Genomic DNA, 27,159 nt, shown 5'->3' with positions numbered 1-27,159 from the left:
GTTAACATATGATGAGCGTTTGACAGCACTGGCCTACACTCGCTGGAGTTTAAAAGAATGAGGAGGGACCTCATTGAAACGTATAGAATGGAGAAAGACTTGGATAGAGTGCATGTGGAGAGGATGTTTCCACTAGTGGGAGAGTCTGGGACCAGAGGTCACAGCCTCAGAATTAAAGAATGTTCTTTTAGGAAGGAGATGAGGAAGAATTTCTTTAGTCAGAGGATGGCGAATCTGTGGAATGTGACCTCACAACTCCTATACTCAGAGCCCTAACAGATGATGTGAAGATGCCAAATGCCTTCTTCTCCACATTGTCTAACTGAGTTAGCACTTTCAGGAACCATGTGCAAAACACAAAGTGCTGGCGGAACTCAGTAAGTTAGGCAGCATGAGAAAACATTTCTTCACACAGAGAATGGTGAGTCTGTGGAATTCTCTGCCACAGAAGGTAGTTGAGGCCAGTTCATTGGCTATATTTAAGAGGGAATTAGATATGGCCCTTTTTGCTAAAGGGATCAAGTCGATTGAGGGCGTGCAGCATAGGTTCACTAGGTTAATTCCCGGAATGGTGGGACTGTCGTATGTTGAAAGGCTAGAGCAATTAGGCTTGTATACACTGGAATTTAGAAGGATGAGGGGGGATCTATTTGAAACATATAAGATAATTAGGGGATTGGACACAGTAGAGGCAGGAAACATGTTCCCAATGTTGGGGGAGTCCAGAACAAGGGGCCACAGTTTAAGAATAAGGGGTAGGCCATTTAGAACGGAGATGAGGAAGAGCTTTTTCAGTCAGAGAGTGGTGAAGGTGTGGAATTCTCTGCCTCAGAAGGCAGTGGAGGCCAGTTCGTTGGATGCTTTCAAGAGAGAGCTGGATAGAGCTCTTAAGGATAGCGGAGTGAGGGGGTATGGGGAGAAGGCAGGAACGGGGTACTGATTGAGAGTGATCAGCCATGATCGCATTGAATGGCGGTGCTGGCTCAAAGGGCTGAATGGCCTACTCCTGCACCTATTGTCTATTGTCTATTGTCTATTGTCTATTGTCTATCAGGGGGTATGGAGAGAAGGCAGGTACAGGCTACTGAGCTGGATGATCAGCCATGATCATATTGAATGGCGGTGCAGGCACGAAGGGCCGAATGGCCTACTCCTGCACCTATTTTCTATGTTTCTATGTTTCTATCTATGAAGGGATCAGACAGATGATGTCTCGGGCCGGGAACCTTCTTCAGACTTAGATGTATCATATTGTTTATTATCGTCATGAGTACCAAGGTACGCTGAAAAGCTTTGTTTGTGAACTATCCAGTCAAATCAAATTATACATGAATACAATCAAGCCATGCACAAGTACAACAGATAATGCGAAGAGAAAAAAGAAACGTGCAGTTGATAAATATGCCCCTCGTCCCTCCTTCCTAAATGTCTCCAGAGCCCTTCCATGTACGTTATAAATCCTGGTCTGGTTTAACTTACCAAAATGCAACACCTCACACTTTTCCGAGTTAAATTTTAAATTTGTTTGTGTGAAAATAGATTTTTTTTGTCAGAATGTGATAGAGTGGGAAAAGATAGAGATACAAGAAGTCCTGGATGATAAATCATTTACAGAATGCCAACATTTTGGTGCAGCAAGCAGTCAAAACGGCAATTGGTACACTGGACTTCATTGCAAGTGGACTTGAGTAAAAAAGCAAGGATTGCAGCAGGTCTACAGATTCCTATCTGGAGTAGACACAAAATACTGGAGTAACTCAGCAGGACAGGCATCATCTCTGGAGAGAAGGAATGGTCCCTCCCATCTGGAGTATTGTGTGCAGTTTGGTCTCTTTGTCTGCAGAAGAATATTCTTGCCATGGAGTGGGATGTAGATTTAATTGACTGGGTAATTAAATGCTAGGAGGGAAAGAGGTGAGAGGACAGGTAAAACCCCTTGAAGTTGCATGGGAAAGTGCCTAGGACAGCAAGTAGTGGATGGGAGATGGAAGAGTGCACCAGGGAATCCTTTTGAAATGTTGAAAGAGAAGGGGATGCTTGGTGTGGGATGTTGTTGGAGCTGGCGGAAATTGCAAAAGGATGTCAGCGGTTAAGGGGAGAAGCCAGGAGAATGAGGTTAGGAGGGAGAGATAGATCAGCCGTGATTGAATGGCGAAGTAGACTTGATGGCCTAATTCTACTCCTATCACTTAAGGTGACGCATTGAAAGCAGAGACCAGAGGAATGGAAGGCGAGGACCAGGTCTGTGCTCCGTCTGGGAAGAGAGGAGGTCAGGATAGAGGTGCATGTAATAGACGTTCTTCTAAAAAGCTTCACCCACAGCAAGGTTGGTAATTATTCCTTTCTTATTGCTGATGGTACTGTCCGATTCACCTCTGCTCCATTCACCTCTGCCCCATTGCGAGCATTGGATTCTGTCTATGGAACTGATGCACTACAATGCTGAGAATTAGATTCTGCACTCTGCATCTTGCCCTTTGCTCTGTCTGTTGTACACAAGTTTGACTTGATTGTATTTATATATAGTATTATCTGAACAGATTGGATATCATGTAAAAAAAAAAGCTTTTAATTATATCTTGGTAGACGTGACAAGAATAAATCTAAACCTGAACCTACACAAATTAGAAAGCATGTTCTCTTGTTGAAAGGTGAGAACAAGCTCTGCCCTTGTTCTGTTCGAGAAGAGAGGGGTTAAGAGCAGAGATGCAGAAAATAGGTGAAACAGAGTCAAGGGCTCTGTCCTCCATGGTGACATGCTACTGCACCTAATTTTTTAGATAAGGAAGTTCCTTTTACACTTACACGTCCTTATCTATGTATCTCCCCCTCCCCTGACATCAGTCTGAAGAAGGGTCTTGACCCGAAACATCACCCATTCCTTCTCTCCAGAGATGCTGCCTGCCCCGCTGAGTTACACCAGCTTTTTGTGTCTATCCTAAGCTGCAAAATATGGTGTGTTCAAATCCTAAATATGTCTATGGACTCTAACATACGAACAATTGAAATCTTTGAACCTTACTTCAGTTTCCCCATGCAAAAGAATAGGTTACTCTTTAAATTAATTGGAAAGGCAGAGGGATTGAACTGAATTCTGACCACACACTTGAAATAGCTTTCAGCAGGTAGAATAAGTTCCTTGAGAGGCAGATGACCAGTGTAGTAAATAAAAGAAAGGCTTCACAATGAAACAAAATCCTACTCGAGTCACATAATCATCAAGATATACTGATAGTTTTAATTCTTTGACAGCCATATTTCGACAGAGTTGGTAATAACATATTACGTTTTCAATGTTAAGCACAAAAAAATAATGAATTATTTCACAGATTGCAGCCAATATACTGAGCAAATTTAATATCTAGGAAGGAACTGCAGATGCTGGTTTACACCGAAGATAGACACAAAAAGCTGGAGTAACTCAGCAGGACAGGCAGCATCTCTGGAGAGAAGGGTGATGTTTCAGGTCAAGACCCATGTTCAAACTGAGACCCAGGGGAGAGGGAGACACATAGATAAGGAAGGGTAAAGAGTGTGGAAACAAAACATCAAAAGAGACGAGGCTCAAGGAAAATATAGAAAATATCATTGTTAGCTATGAGAAGATGACAGCAAAGCAAACAGATAAAATATAATTGGGACAGTCAGACTAGTCGGAGAACTGGGAAGGGGGAGGGATGAAGAGAGGGGGTAAGCCAGGGTTACTTGAAGTTAGAAAAGTCAATATTCATACCACTGGGATGTAAGCTGCCCAAGTGAAATATGAGGTGCTGTACATAAATGTACAATTTGCTTTATCTCTGTTTGCTTTCTTGTCACCTTTTCATAGCTAACAATGATCTATTCTACATTTTCCTTGAGCAAATGTAACACATTGAAAGGTTACCAGAGCGAGTCTAAAGAAGGGTCTCAACACGAAACGTCACCCGTTCCTTCTCTCCAGAGATGCTGCCTGTCCCGCTGAGTTACTCCAGCATTTTGCATCTATCTTCGGTTTAAACCAGCATCTACAGTTCCTTCCTACATATTTGTCCCACTCCTGCTTCTTTCCCAGTTTTAACCCTCCTCAGTACTAATCAGTCTGAAGAAGGGTCCCGACCCCGAAAAGTCACCAATCCACGTTCTCCAAAGTTGCTGGCTGACACCTTCAGTTATTCCAGCACTTTGTGTCATTTTTTGTAAACCAGCATCTGCAGTTCCTTGTGTCCAATGTTCTCTTAAATCTACTTTCAGAACCGCAGGTCTCTCCACCAGCAACTGACATCCCAACCCAATTCGTGTGCCTGAACAGACCTGAGTAGTGAGGCCAAGAATGAGACCGACTGCAACCAATGTGATCTAACCACCTCCTGTGGCTTCCTCGTACTCTCACTCTTAACTCTACTTCATTCACTTATTCTGTTATTGCACTTCAGTCAGATTACACAATAGTTGTGTGCTTCTGCTGCTTAACATATGCTTTTTAGTTTAGTTTAGCAATACAGCGCAGAAACAGACTCTTCGACCCACTGAGGCCGGACTGACCAGCGATCCCCGCACATTTACACTATCCTACATACACTAGGGACAATTTACACTTATACCAAGCCAATTAGTCTACAAACCTGTATGTCTTTGGAAGGTGGGAGGAAACTGGAGCACTCAGAAAAAAACCCACGCAGGTCACAGGGAGAATGTATAAACTCCATACAGACAGCACCCGTAGTCAGGATCGAACGAGGGTCTCTGATGCTGTAAGGCAGCAACTCCACCACTGCGCTACCCTGTGTTTTGCTGTTGTATTTGTTGTTTCTGTCATGTATACAGAATGCTTTATGAGCTTGATTTGAACAAGGAATTTCATCATACCTTGGAGTACATGAGAATAACTAATTAACTAACTCAGGTTATATTCCAAAATTTGCACTTAAAGTCACAATAAAAAACTTTACCAGTTGAAATCCTATGTACAAGAGAGCCATCTTTGATAAAGATCGATAGGTGTCATGTTTACAATCAATGTAGCATTCTAATTTAGTAACTCTACCGCTGTGCCACCATGTCTTCCCATGGCCAGAAGAAGTGGTAGAGGCAGGGACAATTCCACTTGAGACACCTCGAGAGGTATATGGATAGCTAAGGTTTGGAAAGATATGGGCCAGACATGGATAAATCAGATAAGTGTCACATTCTGTGTTTATCTTGTAATTCAAATTGATAATCACCTTTTTATTATGATGGTTGGATTGGATGTCACGATGTCTGTTTTAGTACCCACGTCATTTGTATAATTTGTGAGAGGGGCAAGATTGCACCTGCAAATAAATATGTATATTTAAATAGTTTTTTAAACACTATTGCATAATATAAGCACCTCTTGTGCACAGCACTGAAGAATGAAAAAAAAAGAAAAACACAACTGTCATCAGACTTGCACAGATAATTAATGTGATAGATGAATATTTAATTATTTGGCAATGAATTATGAAATCATCATATGGATCATATTGGATTCCCAATAGATCTCCGCAATGTCTAGTGAGGGGGATCAATTTCAAAGTACAAGCTGAATTCACACAGAACAATGTTTTCAGAGCATTCCCAAGTTATGATTTGGTTCTTACCTGAATACGAAGTCAGCGCGATTTATTTCTGCTCCGCAGCTACTGTTAATTAAAATTCCTGCATTTCCAACAATGGAGCAGGTCTTATATTTGTGCTGTTTAAATGGTATTGTCTAAACAAAATCAATAAAATTGAATTAGAATCTCTGACAACGTAATAATTTCTCAAATTCCACAGCAAACTCAAAGCACACGATCAACTTCATTGGATTATTTTGCAGTATATTTCCCAAAGGAAATATTTGAGGCAGAGGTTTTGAAAAAAAGTCACACTATAAAGGGTTAAATTAGAATAAAAAGTGTTTATTTTTTATAAGCTAAGTGGATAACTAAGTTTTTTTAAATGGAATCTAAGATATTTATGTACCCCTGTGTTGGGAAATTTACAGGATAACTATTTCCAGAATTGTGCAAGATGTGTACCTACTTGTTGCGAGAAGGAGAAGGAAGTATTTGGCAAGAATTGTGCAATCTGGATCTCTATTTGCATTAATTACACTCATTTTCCAGCTGTTATATACCAGTCTTAATCTATAATTAATCTTATCTACTGCTCCCTCAATTGCGTAATGAAATGTGCCTTTATCAATACTTATATCTACACATTTTTACAAGGTATAAACCTGCCATGATTTCAACATTATGTGAACAAATTATGCTCATTTGTGCTTCCCTCCTGCGTTTTAGACTCTGACTGTTTCTTCTCAAACAGCAAAGGCAAAGTGAGGTTGCTGAGGTTACTGCCACTTCTCCCTTTTCGTGGTCTGTTTCCTCTTCTTCGCTTGCTTACTGCTTAGCTCTTAGTACCAATCTTATTATCCAGGATGGGAAAATCAAGTGCTAGAGGGCATGGCTTGAAGGCGAGAGGAGCAAAATTTAAAGGAGATGTCTTTTATACAGCAGGTGGTGAGTGCCTGAAATGCACTGCCAGGGTTGGTAGTTGAAGCAGATACCTTGTTGCATTTAAAAGATGTTAGGATAGGCATATAGAAATGCAGAGAATTAAGGGATATGGATTATACAGTATGCAGGTAAATAAGTGATGATCTTGTTATCGTGTTCAGCACAGACTTTGTGGGCTGAATAGCCTGTTCTTGTGCTATACTGTTCTAACTTCTCCTTTGAGAGTGTGCAGTTTTCAGCAAAGCCACCATGCATTTGGCAACTCCTCTGTCGAGTACTGTGCTGCTCTTCCACAGTGGTTGAGGCTTTTTTAGGAGAAGAAGAGATGCTGCGAGACCTGGGTGTCGTGGTGCACCAGTCACTGAAAGTAGGCATGTAGGTGCAGCAGGCAGTGAAGAAAGCGAATGGTATGTTGGCATTCATAGCGAGGGGATTTGAGTATAGGAGCAGGGAGGTTCTGCTGCAGTTGTACAGGGCATTGGTGAGACCACACCTGGAGTATTGCGTACAGTTTTGGTCTCCTAATCTGAGGAAAGACATTCTTGCCATAGAGGGAGTACAGAGAAGGTTCACCAGATTGATTCCTGGGATGGCAGGACTTTCATATGAAGAAAGACTGGATAGACTCGGCTTGTACTCGCTGGAATTTAGAAGATTGAGGGGGGATCTTATAGAAACTTACAACATTCTTAAGGGGTTGGACAGGCTAGATGCAGGAAGATTGTTCCCGATGTTGGGGAAGTTCAGAACAAGGGGTCACAGTTTAAGGATAAGGGGGAAGTCTTTTAGGACCGAGATGAGAACGTTTTTTTTCACACAGAGTGGTGAATCTGTGGAATTCTCTGCCACAGAAGGTAGTTGAGGCCAGTTCATTGGCTATATTTAAGAGGGAGTTAGATGTGGCCCTTGTGGCTAAAGGGATCGGAGGTATGGAGAGAAGGCAGGTACGGGATACTGAGTTGGATGATCAGCCATGATCATATTGAATGGCGGTGCAGGCTCAAAGGGCCGAATGGCCTACTCCTGCACCTATTTTCTATGTTTCTATGTTTTCTCAAAAACCAAAAAGAATAGGTTATTTCTCTTTTCTGTTTCTTAGCAGTCATGTGGGTAGTGGAGGAAGAGTTGGGGAGTGGTTTGGAACAAGGACTGTTTCACGTTGTCAAAACAAACCAAATGTAGCTGGGACCCATGTGAAAGCCCATGACCATACCTTATACTTGTAGAATGTGAGGGAAATCAGAAGCATTTATCAGGATGTTGCTTGGATTAGAATTTTTTAGTTATGGAAAAAGATTTGATAGTTTTTTTTCCCCTTGGAGCAAACGAGGCTGAGGGATGACCTAATTGATGGATGGATGGATGGATGGATGGGTGGATGGGTGGATGGGTGGATGGATGGATGGATGGATGGATGGATGGATGGATGGATGGATGGATGGATGGATGGATGGATGGATGGATGGATGGATGGATGGATGGATGGATGGATGGATGGATGGATGGATGGATGGATGGATGGATGGATGGATGGATGGATGGATGGATGGATGGATGGATGGATGGATGGATGGATGGATGGATGGATTGATTGATTGATTGATTGATTGGTTGATTGATTGACTGATTGATTGATCAGTTCATGTCATCGGAACAGAATCAGACCATTCAGCCCATTGAGTCTAATCAATCCAGACTAATCTAAACTCCAGCAAGTACATGCCCAATGCTGTTAGAAGCTCATCTTACATTAACCCAATCATCCCTGGGATCATTCTCGTAAACCTCTCTGGACCCTCTCTAACGCCAGAACATCCTTCCTCAGATATGGGGCCTAAAACTGTTCACAATACTCCAAATGCAGTCTGACCAGTGCCTCATAAAGCCTCAGCATAAAATCCCCATTTTTATATTCTAGTCCTCTCAAAATAAATGCTAAGATTGATTGATTGATTGATTGAGACAGCATGGAAACAGACCCTTCGGCTCACCGAGTCCATGCCGACCACCCGTTCATACTAGTTCTGTTATCCCACCTTCTCATCCACTCCCTACATACCAGGGGCAATTTACAGAGGCCAATTAACCTATAAACCTGCACATCTTTGGGACAGACACATGGGAGGAAACCGGAGCACTCGGAGGAAATCCACGCAGTCACAGAGCCAACACCACACACAGCAAACACTACACACCCAAGAGCACCCGGGTTTAGGGGGAACTTGGGTTTCTGATGCTGTGAGGCAGCATCTCGAATGGCTGCACCACTGTGCCATCCTTGTAAAGGTATACAGAAAATTATGAGGCATCGCAAGTCCTAATACTTTTCCCACATTACTGGTATTAAAAAAGATGAGGACATGGCTTTCAGGTGAGAGAGAAGTGTTTTAAAAGGAATTCAGTAGAAAGGTTTTACCCAGAGAGTGGTTGATATCTGGAACCCACTGCTAGAGGAGGTGAAGTGGTCAGATACAATCATCATGCTTAGGAAACATTTAGCCAGGCCATTATATAGGCAAGGTACAGAAGGACATGGACCAAATGTGGGCAAATGGGATTAGTGGAGATGGGCCAAAAGCTCCACATGGAGTTGTTCAGCTAATGGACCCACTTCTGATCTATACAACGTCATAACATAGAGTGGCATGGTGGCGCAGAGGTAGAGTTACTGCCTTACAGCAGCAGAGACCCAGGTTCGATCCCGACTACGGGTGCTGTCTGTATGGAATTTGCACATTCTCCCTGTGACCTGCGTGGGTTTCCTCCGGGTGATCCGGTTTCCTCCCACAAGCCAAAGACTTACAGGTTTGTAGGCGTGGTAAAATTGTAAATTGTCCCTTGTGTGTTGGATAGTGTTCATGTGCGGGGATCGCTGGTCGGCACGGACTCAGTGAGCCGAAGTCCCCCTTTTCCACGGTGTGTCTCTAAACTAAGCTAAGCTAACTCAATAAAAACCTCAAGAAATTGCTTGTTTTAGCCAGACCACCTGTTTGTCAAGCGTTTCCTCTTGTTGCTGACTCGTGGAAACTTGCTCTTAAAATTTTCTGCCACCAAGCATGAAACTGCCCTTTCACAGATGTTATAATTTCCTCCAATTATACTTTTTTTTTAATAGGATCAGGTCTACTCAGTAAAGGTATGAACTGAATATTCTGGGCTACTTGACATTTCAGAAGAAAGGAAAAGGAGGCCAGATAACTTTGTTGTTGAAGAATGAGAGCAGCATGGACATGAGAAACGACCTTGGCTTGAAATATCAAGACTGAGAGGTAGTTTGGACAGAGATAATAAGGGAAATAATTCACTGGTGGTTCTGGCCTGTTGTCCTCTCACAATAGTCACTGAAAGGCAGAGTGCAAATGAAAAAAAAATGGGGCCAGTAAGGAAACATAGAAAATAGGTGCAGGATTAGGCCATTCGGCCCTTCGAGCCAGCACCGCCATTCAATATGATCATCCTAAATCAGCACCCCGTTCCTGTTTTCTCCCCATATCCTTTGATTCCGTTAGCCTTAAGAGCAAAATCCAACTCTCTCTTGAAAACATCCAGTGAATTGACCTCTACTGCCTTCTGTGGCAGAGAATTCCACAGATTCATAGCTCTCTGGGTGAAAAGTAATGGGAAGGTACAGCAATAAACACAGTGCCTGTATCTCCTGATAGATTTGGCATGGCTCAGTGATGCAGCCGGTAAAGTTGCAGCATTGCTGCTCTAAAGATCTGGGTGCAATCACGATGTTGCTGTCTTTGTGGAGACTTGATCTTCTCGAGATCATTATCCCAGTTATTTTCTCTCGGATACATTTTGAAAAATTAAACCGTGGCAGGACTTACACAGTAAATGGGAGGGCCCTAGAGGGTATTGCAGAACAGAGAGACTAAATGGTGCAGGTAGATTCCTTGAAAATGGCAATGCAGGTAAACAGGGTGGTGAAAAGGACGCTTGGCATTGTTGCCTTTATCGGTCAGGGCAATGAGTACAGGTGTACGGACGTCTTGTTACAATTGTACAAAATGTTGGTGAGACCACACTTGGAGTACTATGTGGTGTTCTAGTCAACTAGTCAACTATAGGAACATCATTAAGCTGGCAAGGGTGCAAAAAAAGATTTAAAAGCATGTTACCAGGACTGGAGGACTTGAGTTATAAGGAGAAACTAGATAGGCTGCTGCTTTTTCCACTGGAGCATAGGAGACTGATTTTACAGTGGTATACAAAATCAAGAGAGGCATATATAAGGTGAATGGCAGCATCTGTGGAGAGAAATGGACAGATGACATTTGGGTTAGGACCCTTCTTCAGAGAGAAAAAGGGTAGCAATCCAAAATGTTGTCTGAATATTTCGCTCCACATATACTGCCTGACCTGTTCAGTGTCTCCAGCATTGCTTTTTTCAAGATTTCATCACCTGCAAACTCTTGTAGTTCTCTAGATACAGTAAATGGCACAATCTTTTTTTTCCAGGGCAGAAGAGTCTAAAAGTAAGGAGCATAGATTCAAGGTGGGAGTTGAAAGATTTAAGAGAGAGCTGAGGGGGATTTTATTCACAAAGTATGTAGAAACATAGAAACATAGAAACATAGAAAATAGGTGCAGGAGTAGGCCATTCAGCCCTTCGAGCCTGCACCGCCATTCAATATGATCATGGCTGATCATCCAACTCAGTATCCTGTACCTGCCTTCTCTCCATACCCCCTGATCCCTTTAGCCACAAGGGCCACATCTAACTCCCTCTTAAATATAGCCAATGAACTGGCCTTAACTGAAATGAAGAAGTGGTAACAGTAGGTACAATTACAACATTTAAAAGACATTTGGTCAGGTACATGGTCAGGAAATCTTTATAAAAGTACAGGCAAATGGGACAGGTTCAATAGGCAACTTGGTTGGTTTGGAGAGGTTGGGGCAAAGGGCCTGTTCCCACGCTGTACTCACTCTCCTCCCTTAAGGTGTGCAAGCTATTAGGCTAATTAGCCACTAAATTGTTTCTGGTGTACAGATAAGTAGAATGTAGGAGAAATGATCGGATTGTGGGGTAAAGTTTAGTGTAGATTTAAACGGGTTATTATTGTTCATTGAAGACTCAGTGAACTAACGGATGTATTTCTGTGGTCTGACTCCAGTACGTCAATGAAAATTGACAGATAATTCTGAAGACCGGAGTACAGTGCAGACTTGGGGCTGTGTCTTGAAATAATACATTGTGAAACCAAACAGGATCTGGTGATGTGTGCAAGACTGAATGTATGAACAATACAAACCACGAATTGTCGCAGAAAAGATGACTGATGGAATTGTATGTGGTTGAGAACTTTGGTTCAGAATCTGGTCACACAAACTCAAGTAAAGACACTTGAAGATCATGAAGATAGAGGTGGTTTAAACAGATACTAAAAAAATAATTTAGATTCTAAAAAGGATCCTGGCTGAAATGTTGTCTATCCATGTTCTCCAGAGATCCTGCCGGACCTGATGTGTTACTCCATCATATAAGAAAATAACTGCAGATGCTGGTACAAATCGATTTATTCACAAAATGCTGGAGTAACTCAGCAGGTCAGGCAGCATCTCGCGAGAGAAGGAATGGGTGACGTTTCGGGTCGAGACCCTTCTTCAGACTGATGTCAAGGGGGCGGGACAAAGGAAGGTTACTCCATCATTTTGTGTCTTTTTGTAAAACAGCATCTGCAGTTCCTTAAGGCTAAAAATGAATTACTAAGCAGCGGATGAACAGCAGCAGACATTTAAGAAAATATTTAAAAATTTTCGCCAAATATATATTTATTTGAGAAAAAAAGAAAACTCTCAGCAAGAAAAATTCATCCTTTGCTCACTAAAGAAGTTAATGGTTAGTCTGAAGAAGAGTCCTAACCCGAAACGACACCCATCCATTTTCTCCAGAAATATTACCTAACCTGCTTAATTAGGAAGGATGTTAAAGGTTAGAAACATAGAAACATAGAAAATAGGTGCAGGAGTAGGCCATTCGGCCCTTCGAGCCTGCACCGCCATTCAATATGATCATGGCTGATCATCCAGCTCAGTAACCTGTACCTGCCTTCTCTCCATACCCCCTGATCCCTTTAGCCACATGGGCCACATCTAACTCCCTCTTAAATATAGCCAATGAACTGGGCTCAACTACCTTCTGTGGCAGAGAATTCCACAGACTCACCACTCTCTGTGTGAAGAAATGTTTTCTCATCTCGGTCCTAAAAGACTTCCCCCTTATCCTTAAGCTGTGACCCCTGGTTCTGGACTTCCCCAACATCGGGAACAATCTTCCCGCATCTAGCCTCTCCAACCCCTTAAGAATTTTATATGTTTCAATAAGATCCCCCCTCAGTCTTCTAAATTCCAGCGAGTATAAGCCTAGTCTATCCAGTCTTTCTTCATATGAAAGTCCTGCCATCCCAGGGATCAATCTGGTGAACCTTCTCTGTACTCCCTCTAAGGCTAGAATGTCTTTCCTCAGATTAGGAGACCAAAACTGTACACAATACTCCAGGTGCGGTCTCACCAAGGCCCTGTACAACTGCAGCAGAACCTCCCTGCTCCTAAACTCAAATCCCCTTGCTATGAATGCTAACATACCATTCGCTTTCTTCACTGCCTGCTGCACCTGCACACTTGCTTTCAATGAGCTTTATGGGGAGAAGGCAGGAAAATGGGGTTGAGAAGAAACAATAGATCCAACATGATTGAATGGCAGAGTAGACTTGTAGACCGAGTAGGCAGAGTAGACCAAATGGCCTAATTCTGCCCCTTGAACTTATGAACTTATGAACTTATGTTACTCCAGCACTTGAATGTAGACAAGATTAGTGAGAGGCTGGAAAATGGGGGAACTAATATAGAATAGTTCAAATGAACTAAACATAAAAATAGAGTGAGGGTAAAATAGCAGGAAATATAAATAGTCTCAGCAAGTATATTAAACAGAGAATCACAAGAAACATTGGCTCTTGGACAATGAGAGTGTAGGATTAATAATAGGAAATAAGAAAATTACAAAACCTTCAAACAATATTTTATATTTGCATTTGTGCTCAAAGATATTAAAAGTATCTGAGAAATAATAGCAATTCTGGAGGCAAAAATTAGGAACCTTAAATAATCATATCACTTGGAAAAACTCTAAATGTTAATGAGATTAAAAGTGCCCATATTTCCAGGTCCTTGTGTCCTGAAAAGAGGGTCTTAAAAGAGGATTTTGCAAAAATAGTGGATTCATTGTTGGTGATCTTCCAAAATTCCCTAAATTCAGAGAAAGTTTAGGAAGCTTCAAAGGCAGTAACCGATTTGTAAGGAAGGCAGAATATGGAAAGCAGGGGTCAAACGTCAGAATATATAATTGTCACATATATGGATCACGGAGCAATTAAATTCTTACTTGCATCAGCATAGCAGGCCTATAAACACATTAAACATAGATAACATAATAATAAAATAAATCAATAAATTAAAAACCCCATTATTTCGTCAAAAGCCCGAAGTCCTTAGTGCAACCAAGACAGTTCTTAGTTTAGTTAGCGTTTGTAGTGTTTTCGACACTACAAAGCTGTAGGCTGCTTAGCAGAAGGTTTGTCGTTATAAAAATGCTGGAAACTATTGTCAAGGAAATGAAGCCCACTTGCCAATTAATAAACAAACATGTTCCAGAGCAAAAAGTATACTCAAAGGACAGGATTCTCACACTCCAATTTTGCGTGATTGGGGCTGTGTCTTAACCTAATGCATTGTGAAACCATACAAGAAGACACCTTGAGATCTGGTGATATGGGGCGAGACAGAATGCATGAATAATGGCATACAAAGAATTCTCACAGAAAAGGTGACTCTGATGGAATTTGTATGTGATTGAAAAATTTAGGTCAGAATCTGGTCACGCAAACTTAAGTAAAGACATTTGAAAATCCCTTTGGTGCTAATAGAAGGTTTCATTGAAATCGGCATTATATTTTTAAAGTTTTTCACATTTTAAAGTTTAAATCTATCTCCTAGGGAGGGAGGGGTTGGAGGGACGGGGGGAGGGAGAGAGGGGGGGAGGAGGGAGGATAAGGGGGGTTGATGGGGATGGAGTGGGGGAAGGGGAAGGGAGGGGGAGGCGGGGAGGGGAGGGGAGAGGAGGGGAGGGGAGGGGAGGGGAGGGGAGGGGAGGGGAGGGGAGGGGAGGGGAGGGGAGGGGAGGGGAGGGGAGGGGAGGGGAGGGGAGGGGAGGGGAGGGGAGGGGAGGGGAGGGGAGGGGAGGGGAGGGGAGGGGAGGGGAGGGGAGGGGAGGGGAGGGGAGGGGAGGGGAGGGGAGGGGAGGGGAGGGGAGGGGAGGAGGGGAGGAGGGGAGGGGAGGAGGGGGGGAGGAGAGGAGGAGGAGGAGGAGAGGGTGCTGCACCAATGCCGGAGAGGTTTGAGCCCAATGGGTTCACTTGGTCTAGTTTTGTATCAGTTCGACAAATCTAGGCTGGATCAGATATATCCAAGAACACTGGAAACTGGAGAGGAAACTATCTTGGATACAGGCATGTGAGTGAGGTAACAAAAAAAGGAGGAAAAGAGCCAAGTGCTTGCGCGAGGCGTGCAGCGGGGGTCAAAAAAATTAGAAAATGTACATACAAAATTACTCGTTTCAAGCCTCTTTTAGTGTATTTCAGAGTAAAAACGGATATTACAAAATAATGTGAATGTGTCACTGTACGCTAATAACATTTTAGTAAATTCGCACATTAATTGATAATCAGCCCAAAAAGGTGGTAATTGGCTTTTATGCTGTGTTTTATATTTTAACCCCGTCTTAATTCATTTAGTTATATAATCTTGCACTTAAATTTAATATTTACTCATTACAGTTCCACCACTGATTTTCTGGCACTCTTGGTTCCAGAGCTTTCCTGGTTTATCCAGCCGGCCAAGGAATTCGGCTATGGTGATAGATTTACTGGCTCCAGCTGGGCTGGAGTTCTAGAGCCCTGGCCGCAGATTGCAAATTTAACCCACCGATCGGCCGTGGAAGTCCCGATGAGGTTGAGATTGGCTCACAGCAGTATGAATATTGACTTCTCTAACTTCAAGTAACTCTTGCTTTCCCTCTCTCTCTCTCTCTCTCTCTCTCTCTCTCTCTCCTCCTTCCTAGTTCTCCAACTCGTCCAGATTACATTTTATCTTTGTATGCCTCGTTGTCAACTTCCCCTAGCTAATGATCCATTCTACATTTTTCTTGATGTTCGTCCCCTTTGACCTCTCGTTTTCACCCCTTACCTTTCCATATCTCTGTTTCTCCCTCTCTCCTGGCTCTCAGTCTGAAGGAGGGTCTCGACTCAAAACATCACCCATTCTTTCTGTCCAGAGATGCTGCCTGTCCCACTGATTTACTCCAACATTTTGTGTCTAACTTCAGGCACTCCTTTGCTTCGAGGTCTAAATATTTCCTTAAAGTTTGTATAATTGTGTTCTAGACATGGTAACTGCTTAATCAAGTCATTAACAGGTTTAAAGTATTAATTATCTGTGATTTGTTAAGTTGTTGCAAGAGATGTGGCACTTAATGTAATTTTATTTTGTATGAGACAAAGAGAAAATGTATGAAATATGTGAGTGCAAAGGATGTTATGCGATTTTAAATCTGGATTAGGAGAATGTTGAATAAATCTTATGCTCTGACAGAATAGGGTGTGATTGTAAGAATCTGCTCCTGTGTTTTAAGAGGCAGTGTCTCTTTACACAGCTGCCAGCCCTAGGTCATCTACAAGGCACGCTGCCTCAGGAAAGTTACCAGCATCTACAAAGACTCCTCACACCTGTTTTGTTAGTGTGTTTCCTTTCTGTAACCTGCTACAGTACAGCTACACAACTAATTAACAGAGGCTTTACACTCCAGTCAGGTTCAGCCATTTTAATTCAGGATCACTCTGGCTACAGCCTCATGGGTAATATATCCCCGGTACTGCACCACTGGGTGCGCTATTCCCATAACATCCCCCTTTATATACAAAACAGATATGTACAGGAACTTTACATGTATAGCCATAAATTAAATTCTTCCATGGTATCTTATTTCACTGAGTCCAACATGTCTCTAACAGTCCATTTTCCAACATGCCTTTGACAATCCATTTCCGTGGTAGCTTCCAAATTTTCCTCCCTTGGATCTGCGACAGTTCAGTGCTCGGAATTATCTAAACTTTGAACAACACATGTCTGGTTCCTCATTCCCTTTCCCTTTTTATCTATTAATTTGTTTGTTTATTTATTTAGTTTTATTAGCCATTACATAAAACAATGCATATCAAACTATAACCGAAAATATAACATTAACTTTTTAAACATAACCCAATAGCCTTTACATCTATATTTAACTACATGTACAGGCCCTATCCTTATGTGGGCACATAATCCTGCAGATAGCGTGGTTTTCGAACGCATCTACCAGATCTTGTTGTCAGGGTTTGATGCTCCCTGGGGACCGGTGGTCGGCTCATAGGTCGATTTTCTCGCTCCGGTTCAGGCAACGTCACCAGGTCATCTAGGTCAACATCAACGCGACGAAATGGCTCGTTGGTCTTCCTCAGATGGCGCCGATTCCGACGATAGATGACGCCGTCCTCGGTTCTGACTTCATAAGATCTGGGTTGCGCAACACGGCCTACAACCACAGCCTTCCTCCAGGACTGATGTCGATTATCGGTCGGCTTCACTCGAACTGGATCGCCAGCTTTCAGGGGAATCAGATCTTGAGATCCTCAACTCATCTTGAGATCTTGAGATCCTCAACTCATCTCTTACTTTTTTTGGAATTTCAGGTTTGAGCAGCCTCTGAGTAGTCGGTAGAATGGTCCTGGTACGTCTGTTCATCAATCTTTGAACTGGACTGCTACTCATGCCAGATGTTGGTGTGTTGCAAAAAGCTAGTAGGCTCAGGTAAGGGTCAGCTCCGGCAGCCTTAGCCTTCCTCAGCAATGACTTCGCAACTTTCACACTGCTCTCCGCCTTTCCATTACTCTGTGGATAATAGGGTGATGTGCTCGTATGTTCAAACTGCCACTTCTTGGTAAAACTCTTGAACTCCTCAGCTGTGAACTGTGGCCCATTATCTGTGATGAGCTGATCTGGTATTCCATATCTTGCGAACTGGCCTTTCATTTTATGGATGACATTCACTGCCAGTGTTTTCTCTAGATAGTCTATTTCCCAATATCCTGAGAAATAGTCCACAGTGATCAAATAGTTCCTTCCATCCAAGTGGAACAAATCTGCACCCACCTTCGCCCATGGTCTCTCTGGAAATAGGAGATGAGCTCTGGGTCAACATCCTTCTTGTTCTCTGGCCAGCCTCGTTTGATCACCTCTTGCAGTTTCTGCATAGTCTCATCTTCTCCTGTTGCATCCCTTATGCCATTTAGCAGAGGCTGTGCTATTGGGATGTGCCTTGCCAGGTTTACAGTCTCCAGTTCTCTCATGGTCTTGTCAGTCTTGCCAGTCTGAATATATGCTTTGCTCAGCGTGTCTGTAAGGTGCATCTCCTTCCCTGGTCTGTATCTTATTGTCACATCATAGGTCTGCATCCTCACCAGCATCCTCTGCAATCTCTTTGGTGCCCGATGAAGTGGTTTTGTGGCGATTATCTCCAGTGGCTTATGGTCTGACTGCACATTCACCGGCCTTCCATATGTGTACACATGGAACCTCTCTAGACCAAACATCACTGCCAGCAATTCTTTTTCTATTTGTGCATATCTGGTCTCCGCATCCGTCAGGGCCCTGCTGGCATAGGCAACTGGATGGCCCTCCTGCATCAGCGCCGCACCGTCCAGTTTCTGACGCGTCGGCCTGAACTGTCAGCTCCTTGGATGGATCATAGTATCTGAGTACTGGCTCGGCAGTTACTAGCTTCTTTATGTCCATCACCGCCCTGTCATGCACCTGTGCCCACCACCAAACTACATCCTTCTGTGTCAGCTTGCGTAGCGGTTCACATAGGTCGCTTAATCCAGGAAGGAATTTGCTCAAGTAGTTAACAAAGCCAATAAATCGCTGAACTCCTTGGACATCCTTTGGGTTAGGCATATGTAGCACGGCTTCTACCTTCCCTGGATCTGGTTTCAGTCCTGCAGCAGAGACTCTATGTCCTATGAAAGTGACTTCCTTCACCTTCAGCTTTGCCTTCTCTATGTTCAGCTTCAGGTGACGGTCACGACATCTCTCCATCAGAGCTTTAACCTTCCTGTCATGGTCTCTTTCTGCTTCCTCTGCCGTTTTTCCTTTCCCAAACACTAGGATGTCGTCAGCAACAGACCTCACTCCTTCCAGGCCCTCCAGCACTTGGTTCTGTCGTCGCTGGAACTCCTCAGGGGCCGTGGACAGACCAAACGGCATGCGTCTCCACCTATATCTACCATATGGTGTGTTAAATGTCGTAAGCTGAGAACTCTCATCATCCAGTTCCACATGCCAAAACCCATTCTTGGCATCAAACGTGCTAAAGACCTGGGCATCATTCAAGTCGGTGAGGACATCTTCGATCGTCGTCATTGGGTAATGACTTCTTTTAAGCCCCTTGTTCAGATCCCTCGGGTCTAAACACACTCTCAACTTCCCATTGGGCTTTTCTACACACACAAGGCTGGATACCCATGGTGTGTGGGTCTCTACTGGGGCAATTATTTCCGCTTCTGTCAGTCTGCCCAACTCCTCTTTCAGCTTACTCCTTAAGGCTACAGGGATTCTTCGTGGTGGGTGGATCACCGGCGTTATGCTGTCAGCTACCAGCAGATGGTACTTGCCCTCAAATTTACCTGTCCCTTCAAACACATCAGCATACTCCGCTATCAATCTTTCTTTGGTCAGAGGGATTTCACTGCCACTCAGTGTCATTATGTTCTCTGTACAAACTGAGATGAGCCCCATCTGCTGGGCTGCCCAGCTTCCCAGGATTGGAATGCAGTCTTCCTCCAGGACTACAAACTCGACTTTGTATTTCCTTCCATTCTTCGGGTTCACCAGTCTCATCGTGCTTTTCCCAAGAGGCACCACTGTCGTATTGTTGTACATGGACAATACTTGCTTGGTTTCATCCACATCCTTCGCATACATCTTGGGAATGATGTTACATGTGGCTCCACTGTCCACCTGGAATTTTACTTCCTTCCCTATCAGCATCATGGTCGCAAAGATTTTCTTTGGGAATTGAGTCTCCTCAACCCTGTGCACACTTTCTGCTTTTCCTGCCGTCTGGTTGAACTACTTCCATCTGGCAGACGTTACAAGGCCTTCTACGCCCGCACCTCCAGACTAAGAAACAGCCTTATCCCTAGAGTTATAGCTGCTCTGAATCAGTCCTGCTGAGAGCCTGCCATGATCTGTCTCTTCCCCCAGGGTCATCTGGCACAACTGACCCCTGCATGAACCTTTTTTGCACTTTACCTTGTTCCCCCTTTTTCTTTTTCCTTCCCCCCCCCCTTTTCTTGTTTTCATTTTTGCGTGATTTATTTATTTATTTGATTTGATAGCATCAATATTCAAAATCTCGTTGTACGTGTACAATGACAATAAAGGATATTGTATTGTATTGTATTGTATTTAAGAAGTTGTGTGGAGGTGGAGTCACATGTCCATCTTCTCGTTTCCTTTATTCTTTGGATTAGGTGTTGTAAGTTTTCACCGTGGAAATTAATTGTTTCGTCTAAGTTTTCCAGTTATTTGTGAAGGTTGTAAAGAGACGCATGGAGTTTTGTTTTGTAATACCCGTGTTTTTTTAATTGTTTCTTTCCTTTGAAATCGATTTGTGGGAGACCTGGATTCCACACTGGCCGTTTAGAATCCAAATTAAGGTGTTAGAAATGTGGGTGTCTCTAATCTGGATATAAGATGCCTTCATTTCAGAAAGAAATTGGCATTTGAGGAGATTTGTGATTAAGGTATATTTGAATTGGGAATTTGAAATTGGTATTTTGAGTGATTGGAATGTTTGGGGAGCAATACTGTTAGCAAAAACAACTTTTAAGAATGCTCTATTTTCCAGAAATATAAAAGATTTTTCACGGGAACTTTTGACATGATGATTATACAGGAAATAACGAGGACAGTAAACAGCTAATGAAAATGAAACCGCAGATATCCCTTTAAAACATTTTGTTGATGGATCTAGAATGGTCAATGGAACCAGGAAAACGGGATGTAGATTTTTGTAGAGAATTACCATGTCACACAGCTAGCAAACATCACTGTTCTAGACATGAATGTTTCCCGATTAGATACTCAACCTTTTGAATGTGACTCTGTTTTTGAACAGTGCACTCTAGCAGAACACTCACTTTAAATGACATTCTAGGAAGATCTGATAGCTTTTGTGTTTTCTGAAGGATCAGTGATGTTCAATATGTAGATGACCTTATTTCCCAACCTACAAGCGTCTGAGACTGACAGCCTTAACCTTTTACTATCTTTAGCGGCCATGGGACACAAGGTCTCAAGAGAAAGACTGCAACTTTGTCGACCAATGCAACACCAGGTTCCTCCACTTCTTAACAGTGACCATAAGTTCATATGTTCTAGGAGCAGAATTAGGCCATTCGGCCCATGAAGTGTACTCCACCATTCAAACATGGCTGAACAATCTTTCCCTCTCAACCCCATTATCCTGCTTTCGCCTCACAACCCCTGACACCCTTACTAATCAAGAATCTGTCTTGCTCCACCTTAAAAATATCCATGGACTTGGCCTCCACATCCTTCTGTGGCAATGAATTCCACAGATTTACCACCCTCTGACTAAAGACTCAATGACCAGTGACACGCAGTCAAAGATCTAATGAGGGGTAAAGTGGAGTGTTAGCCCAACCTTTTGTACAAGCACCAATACACTCTCCAGGTCCTGATAGATCTACCATTGCTGTTTACAAAGCAAGGACACCCTCTGAGTTGAGAGCTATAGTGATGGCATGCCCAACCCCAAAGATAATGTTGAAAAATTCATTCATAAATTAGACAAACTGTGCAGACGTCATAAACAAACTAAATGTGATATTGATAATAGACAATAGACAATAGACAATGTACAGGAGGAGGCCATTCGGCCCTTCGAGCTAGCACCGCCATTCACCGTGATCACAGCTGATTATCCGCAATCAGTACCTCGTTCCACAGAGAGTTCCACAGCTTCTCAAATCTCTGGGTGAAAAAGTTTTTTCTCATCTCTGTTCTAAATTGCCGACCCCTTATTCTTAAACTGCGGCCCCTGGTTCAGGACTCCCCCAACATCGGGAGCATGTTTCCTGCCTCCAGCATGTTCAATCCCTTAATAATCTTATATGTTTCAATAAGATCCCCTCTCATCCTTCTAAATTCCAGAGTATACAACCCCAGTTGCTCCAGTCTTTCAGGCCAGGCTCTCGATGCGATCCTTGGTTCATCTCAATGTAAAACTATCCAAATACATTTTGATTGGGACAATTTTACAGAAATTGATGCTGCACTTTGGTGTTTTTTGAAAAACTCTGTTATGTGAATGCTAGATGTAGTAGATTGTGACTAGATTTATTCTAATGTTCAAAACCAAGGTGAGGACTTTGGGATGTATGTAGATCGCGTCCGTAATGCCTTTGTAAAATATTCAGGATTAGAACAGTGAACAGACGAGTCTGCTTGAGTCAGTGCTATTGTACACAGGTTGCAATTTCATATAAAACAAATGTTCTGTGTAACTTGTATAGGATGGGAAGCCAAAAATGAAGAAGATGTTTTGCCAGTCTTACAGCATTGCTTGTGCCAGGCTGAACCATGGCAGCAGAGAGCTAGTGAGAGACCAGGAAGTACTCTGGTAGAGAAATTTTATCCTGCGGGTACTTTTAGATGGGCACATGGAAGTGCAGGGAATAGAGGGATCATGTACAGGCAGATTAAATTGATTTGGCATTATGTTCAGCACAAACATTGTAGGCCGAATGTCCCATTGTACTGTTCGATGTTCTACACTGGAGGTTAATCAACCAGTGATTCCATCATTAACATTCTACTGACTAATCAGGACTCCTGTCCTGGCACCAGAGTCTTTGTCGTTGAGACTAAATACTTTTAAGGTAACATAGTCCACTAAAAATAAAACTAGCCACAAATGATAGAGACTCTATTTTTCTCTTTGATCTAAAGCTATTTTTTTCCCAGTAACACTAACCGACAGACCTGCTCAAAAGTACTTCAGCATTTTTCTTCCTTCCACTCGTATCAACCGTTTGAAACAATTTGTTATGTCATGAAGAAATAGGTTTTTATTTCATTCCAGGTGAGTAAACACAATTGCAGTTGTTTCAAACAACTACACTATGTTCTTGATAACTCCATATTGACATGAATTTCCATTTGTACACAAACAACACTTACACTTCCAAAAATGTATTTGATAAAACTGCATCAAAGGTAATTGCTGAAATAAAAGCTCATATTGCAGGAGCTAACATATTGGAAGGGGCACTGGGCTGACAGCAAACAGAGACTAAGTTTGTGTCTTTCCCAGTTGCTAAGGTGCAATGGGTGGTGAGTGACAACTTCTTACAATTTATTTAATAGATTGAATGAGGGGACTAGATGTACATTTGCTAAATTTGCTCTTGACGTCAGATAGGCGAGTCAATTGCGAAAAGGAGAAAAGGAAACTACTAATAAATACAAGTAGATCAATGAACAAATATTTGACAAACGGCTTTTATTATGGCATAATGTGAAATTGCCCATCTTGGAACAAAATAGAGTGAAGGATATTATCTAAATGACAGATTGCAGAACTCTGAGAACGGGATCTGGGTGTCTCAGTGTGTGGACTAGAACAGGAAGAGAAAGTAATTCAGAAAGCTAATCGTATTTTATCATTTATTTCCTGAAGAATTTAATATTAAATTAGGGAGAAAAGGATACAAAGTGCTGGAGTAACTCAGAGGATCAGGAGGATCTCTGGAGAGCATGGAATAGTGATGTTTTGGGCCATGAGCCTCAATTAGACAGGTTATGCTTCAATCAAGCTAGGCTAGGATCCATCAGAATTTAGAAGTGTGAGTAAGGTTATGACTAAAATACAAGACAAAATTGCACAGGGTATTGGATCAGAGATAGAAAGGGTAGACAGTTTTGAAAGGTCCAGTCTTTTAAAATGCCAAAAAAGGAGGGGAGAGGAGGATGTATTGGTAGTGAAATCTCACGGGACATGCTAGAAATTTAGTTTAGAGATACCGCAATGGAAACAGGCCCTTATGGAGGATGAATCTGTTAAATGTGAACACTGGTGGGGAAGGTGGTAATATTAAGAAAAACTTTATCCTTGCTCTGGATGAGTTGAGGGGAATGAGAGCAGAGGTATAACAAATATAGAAAATACAGTTGTTAGTTTTGAGTCTTAAATGAGTCTTAGTTATAGTTTAGGGATACTGAATGGAAACAGGCCCTTCAACCCACTGAATCCCACACCAAGTATCAATCACCCAATCACACTAGTTCTGTTTCTCATCCATTCCCTACGCACTAGGGGCAATTTTTTCAGAGAGGCCCATTTACATCCAAACCCGCATATATTTTGGATGCACCCAGAGGAAACCCATATGGTCACAGGGAAAAATGTGCAAACTCCAAACAGACAGCAGTAGAGGTCAGAATCAAAGCAGAGTCTCAGGCTTGGTGGCACAGCAGAGTGTACCTAAGGCTTGTCTTGAATGAGTCTGGTACATTGTCCGTCAGGTTTGATTCTGTAAGGATGGCAAAATCATATAATTGATTAATTCATCTGTGGGACAGTTCCCCAATTTAGACACCGGGTCTCCAAATGTTTGTGAGCAGAACTTTGCAAACTCCACTGGGCTTGGAACAACCTAGCTGTGTTTGAATCCAGAGCGCAGGTCTGTACAGGTGGTCTGTCAGCTTTTATTACTTCTCTGTATCAATGTAGAGGTGACAATGTGACTGAAAGGCTCACATGTCCATTCTGGAGCCATTGAGAACTACCAAGCCATTTATTCTAACTTTTCAGCATATCTCGAAAATGATGGCAGATTTGTGATCATCAATAACCTATTGAACATCTTCAACGCTGAATTTAATAATCTGGGGTGAAGAAAACGGTTAAAACTGAAGACCTCCAGCCTCCACGGTAAATAACATACTAAAAATGCAACATGTCTTATGCACATGTGTATGAAAGTATTGGAATCAATAAGAATATAAATTCCTGTTGAAGACATTTTTTGAATTTTCATCTTGATTTTCCTTTAATCCATCCAGGCACAAGATAAAACATGACCTACCTTAGGAAATAAATGTACAACATCTGGTGTAACTTCAAAAATTCTTTTAGGTTCTGCATAATAACTGATGTTTGTTTCCAATGGTGAATTTTCTTGTGTAACAATAAAATTTCGAGATGCATTGCAGCATTTCCCCAACCGTGACCTGGAAGAGAAAACATAATCTTAATATCACAGAAACATATGGCACAGAAACATACCTTTATGACCCACCTCATCCATGCCAACCATGTGAGGGAATGGTACAATTTTAGAAGGAACTGAGCTGCATTTGCATGTCTTAGGCCCCAGAGCACTAAATTATCCCATGGTATCAATGGTATCTCCAGAGTCCTGACCAATATTTATCCCTCAAACATTTTTACTACAATAAAGAATATTACTGCCATTTGTGAGAGGTTGCTGTGCATACATTGACTATTATATTTCTTACACTACACCAATGAAAATAATTTATTGGATTTTAACTGTGTTAGACTCAAGGGAGTTTATATAGCTCCCTTTCTATAGCATGTTAAATAAACAAGGAAGCTATTTAATTATGGACATCATGGACTAATTTTCCCTAGCAATATTCCAGCAATCTGATTGAAAATACATTTAATAGAGACCTATTTCTAGATTGTTTCGCTTCACTTAAGTAATTCAACAAGCAAGAGCTATAGCTTTACGCCAGACATTACTTGTGTATCAGGCACATATTAAGCGTCATGCAAAGATTATGACACATTGCCTGTGTTATAAGTCAACACGGCTTTAGTCGTAAAGTCAAAGAGTCATACAGCACATACAGCACAAAAACAGGCCCTTCAGCCCAACTCGTCTATGCTGATCAAGATGCCTCATCTAACCTAGTCCCATTAGCCACGTTTGGCACATATCCTTCTAAACCTTTCCTATCCACGTACCTGTCCAAGTGCTTTCATCTGCACGAATTGGGACCTCACTGTCCCAGAATTATTTTTTGTTTAGATGTCTCCCCAATACTGAACTTATACTCCCCATTCCTTACCTCTGATCAACTAATCCTGATTCATTCGATTTCCCTGAGTATCCCAAATACTTTATTGGCCCTAGTGGCAAATCATAGTCTAATTTCTAAACTATTATCTCATGTCCAGACAAAAGGCCCAAGAAAACTACAACCTTCTTTGCAGACTTATGAAATATTTTGTTTAAACCAAGTTGGGCAAGTGAGAAGATATTTTAAACAAACTAAATTGATAGGATTCCAACTGCATCGTCCAATGTACAAATATTTATTTTAAAAGGAGTATCGTGAGCCATTTTGGGCACCATATCTGAGGAAGGATGTGATGCAGAGGGTCCGGAGGAAGTTTACAAGAATGATCCCAGGAATGAGCCTATACTTGCTGGACTTGGGAAGGATGAGGGGGGGATCTCATTGAAACGTACCAAATAGTGAAAGATTTGGATAGAGTGGATGTGGAGAGGATGTTTCCACCAGTGGGAGAGTCAAGGATCAGAGGTCATAGCCTCAGAATTAAAGGACGTTCTTTTAAGGAGATGAAGAGGAATTTCTTTAATCAGAGGGTGGTGAGTCTGTGGAATTCTTTCCCACAGAAGGCTGTGAAGGTCATCAATGGATATTTTTAAGCCTGAAATAGATAGATTCTTGATTAGTAAGGGTGTTAAGGGTTATGGGGAGAAGGCTGGAGAATGGGGTTAGGAGAGAGATAGATCAGCCATAATTGAATAGAGTAGACTTGATGGGCCAAATGGCCTAATTCTGCTCCTATCATTTACGACCTTATGACCTTGAAACATCATGAATTGATGTTTGTCAGACGCATAGCCAATGGTCTTGTAGTAACCAGTAGTCAATTCAATTGGCTGCTGACCTACCAAGCCACATATCTTTTCCCTCTTTTCCCTGGAACAAAGGAAGTTGATGAGTGACCTTCCAGAAATTTATAAAATCATGACACGCCTAGATAAAGTGGATGGCCATAATCTAAAACTATAAATTATTGGTTTAAGGTAAGAGGGATTGGTTTAAAGGGGGACTGATAGTAGTGGGTATATGGAATGAGCTGCCCGAGGAAATGGTAGAGATAGAAATAATCACAACATTTAAAAGACAGCATGGTGGCACAGCGGTACAGTTGCTGCCTTACAGCGCGAGTCCCAGTTCGATCTTGACTATGGGTGCTTGACCTGCATGGATTTTCTCAGGGATCTCCCATTTCCACCCATACTCCAACGATGTACAGATTTGTAGGTTAATTGGCTTGGTGTAATTTTAAAATTATTCCTAGTGTGTGTAGGGCAGTTTAAGTCTGCGGGGATCGCTGGTTGACGTGGACTCGGTGGGCCGAAGGCCCTGTATCCGCACTGTATCTCTAAACTTAACTAAA

General features: G+C 42.3%; 1 protein-coding gene across 1 annotated transcript in view; it reads right to left on the bottom strand.

Annotated features, from left to right (window-relative positions):
- Positions 1-27,159, bottom strand: part of LOC144609317 (alpha-2,8-sialyltransferase 8F-like) — an 89,956-nt gene that overhangs the window by 13,116 nt on the left and 49,681 nt on the right. The window contains exons 4-6 of the mRNA XM_078427749.1: positions 24,782-24,926; positions 5,604-5,716; positions 5,205-5,294 (exon numbers count right to left, since the gene is read on the bottom strand). Coding sequence (XP_078283875.1) covers positions 5,205-5,294; positions 5,604-5,716; positions 24,782-24,926 — 348 coding nt within the window. The remainder of the gene's footprint in view (positions 1-5,204; positions 5,295-5,603; positions 5,717-24,781; positions 24,927-27,159) is intronic.

Source organism: Rhinoraja longicauda, chromosome 2 (genome assembly GCF_053455715.1).
Source record: "Rhinoraja longicauda isolate Sanriku21f chromosome 2, sRhiLon1.1, whole genome shotgun sequence".
Lineage (NCBI taxonomy): Eukaryota > Metazoa > Chordata > Chondrichthyes > Rajiformes > Arhynchobatidae > Rhinoraja > Rhinoraja longicauda.
This window is presented reverse-complemented; position numbering and strand designations above follow the sequence as displayed.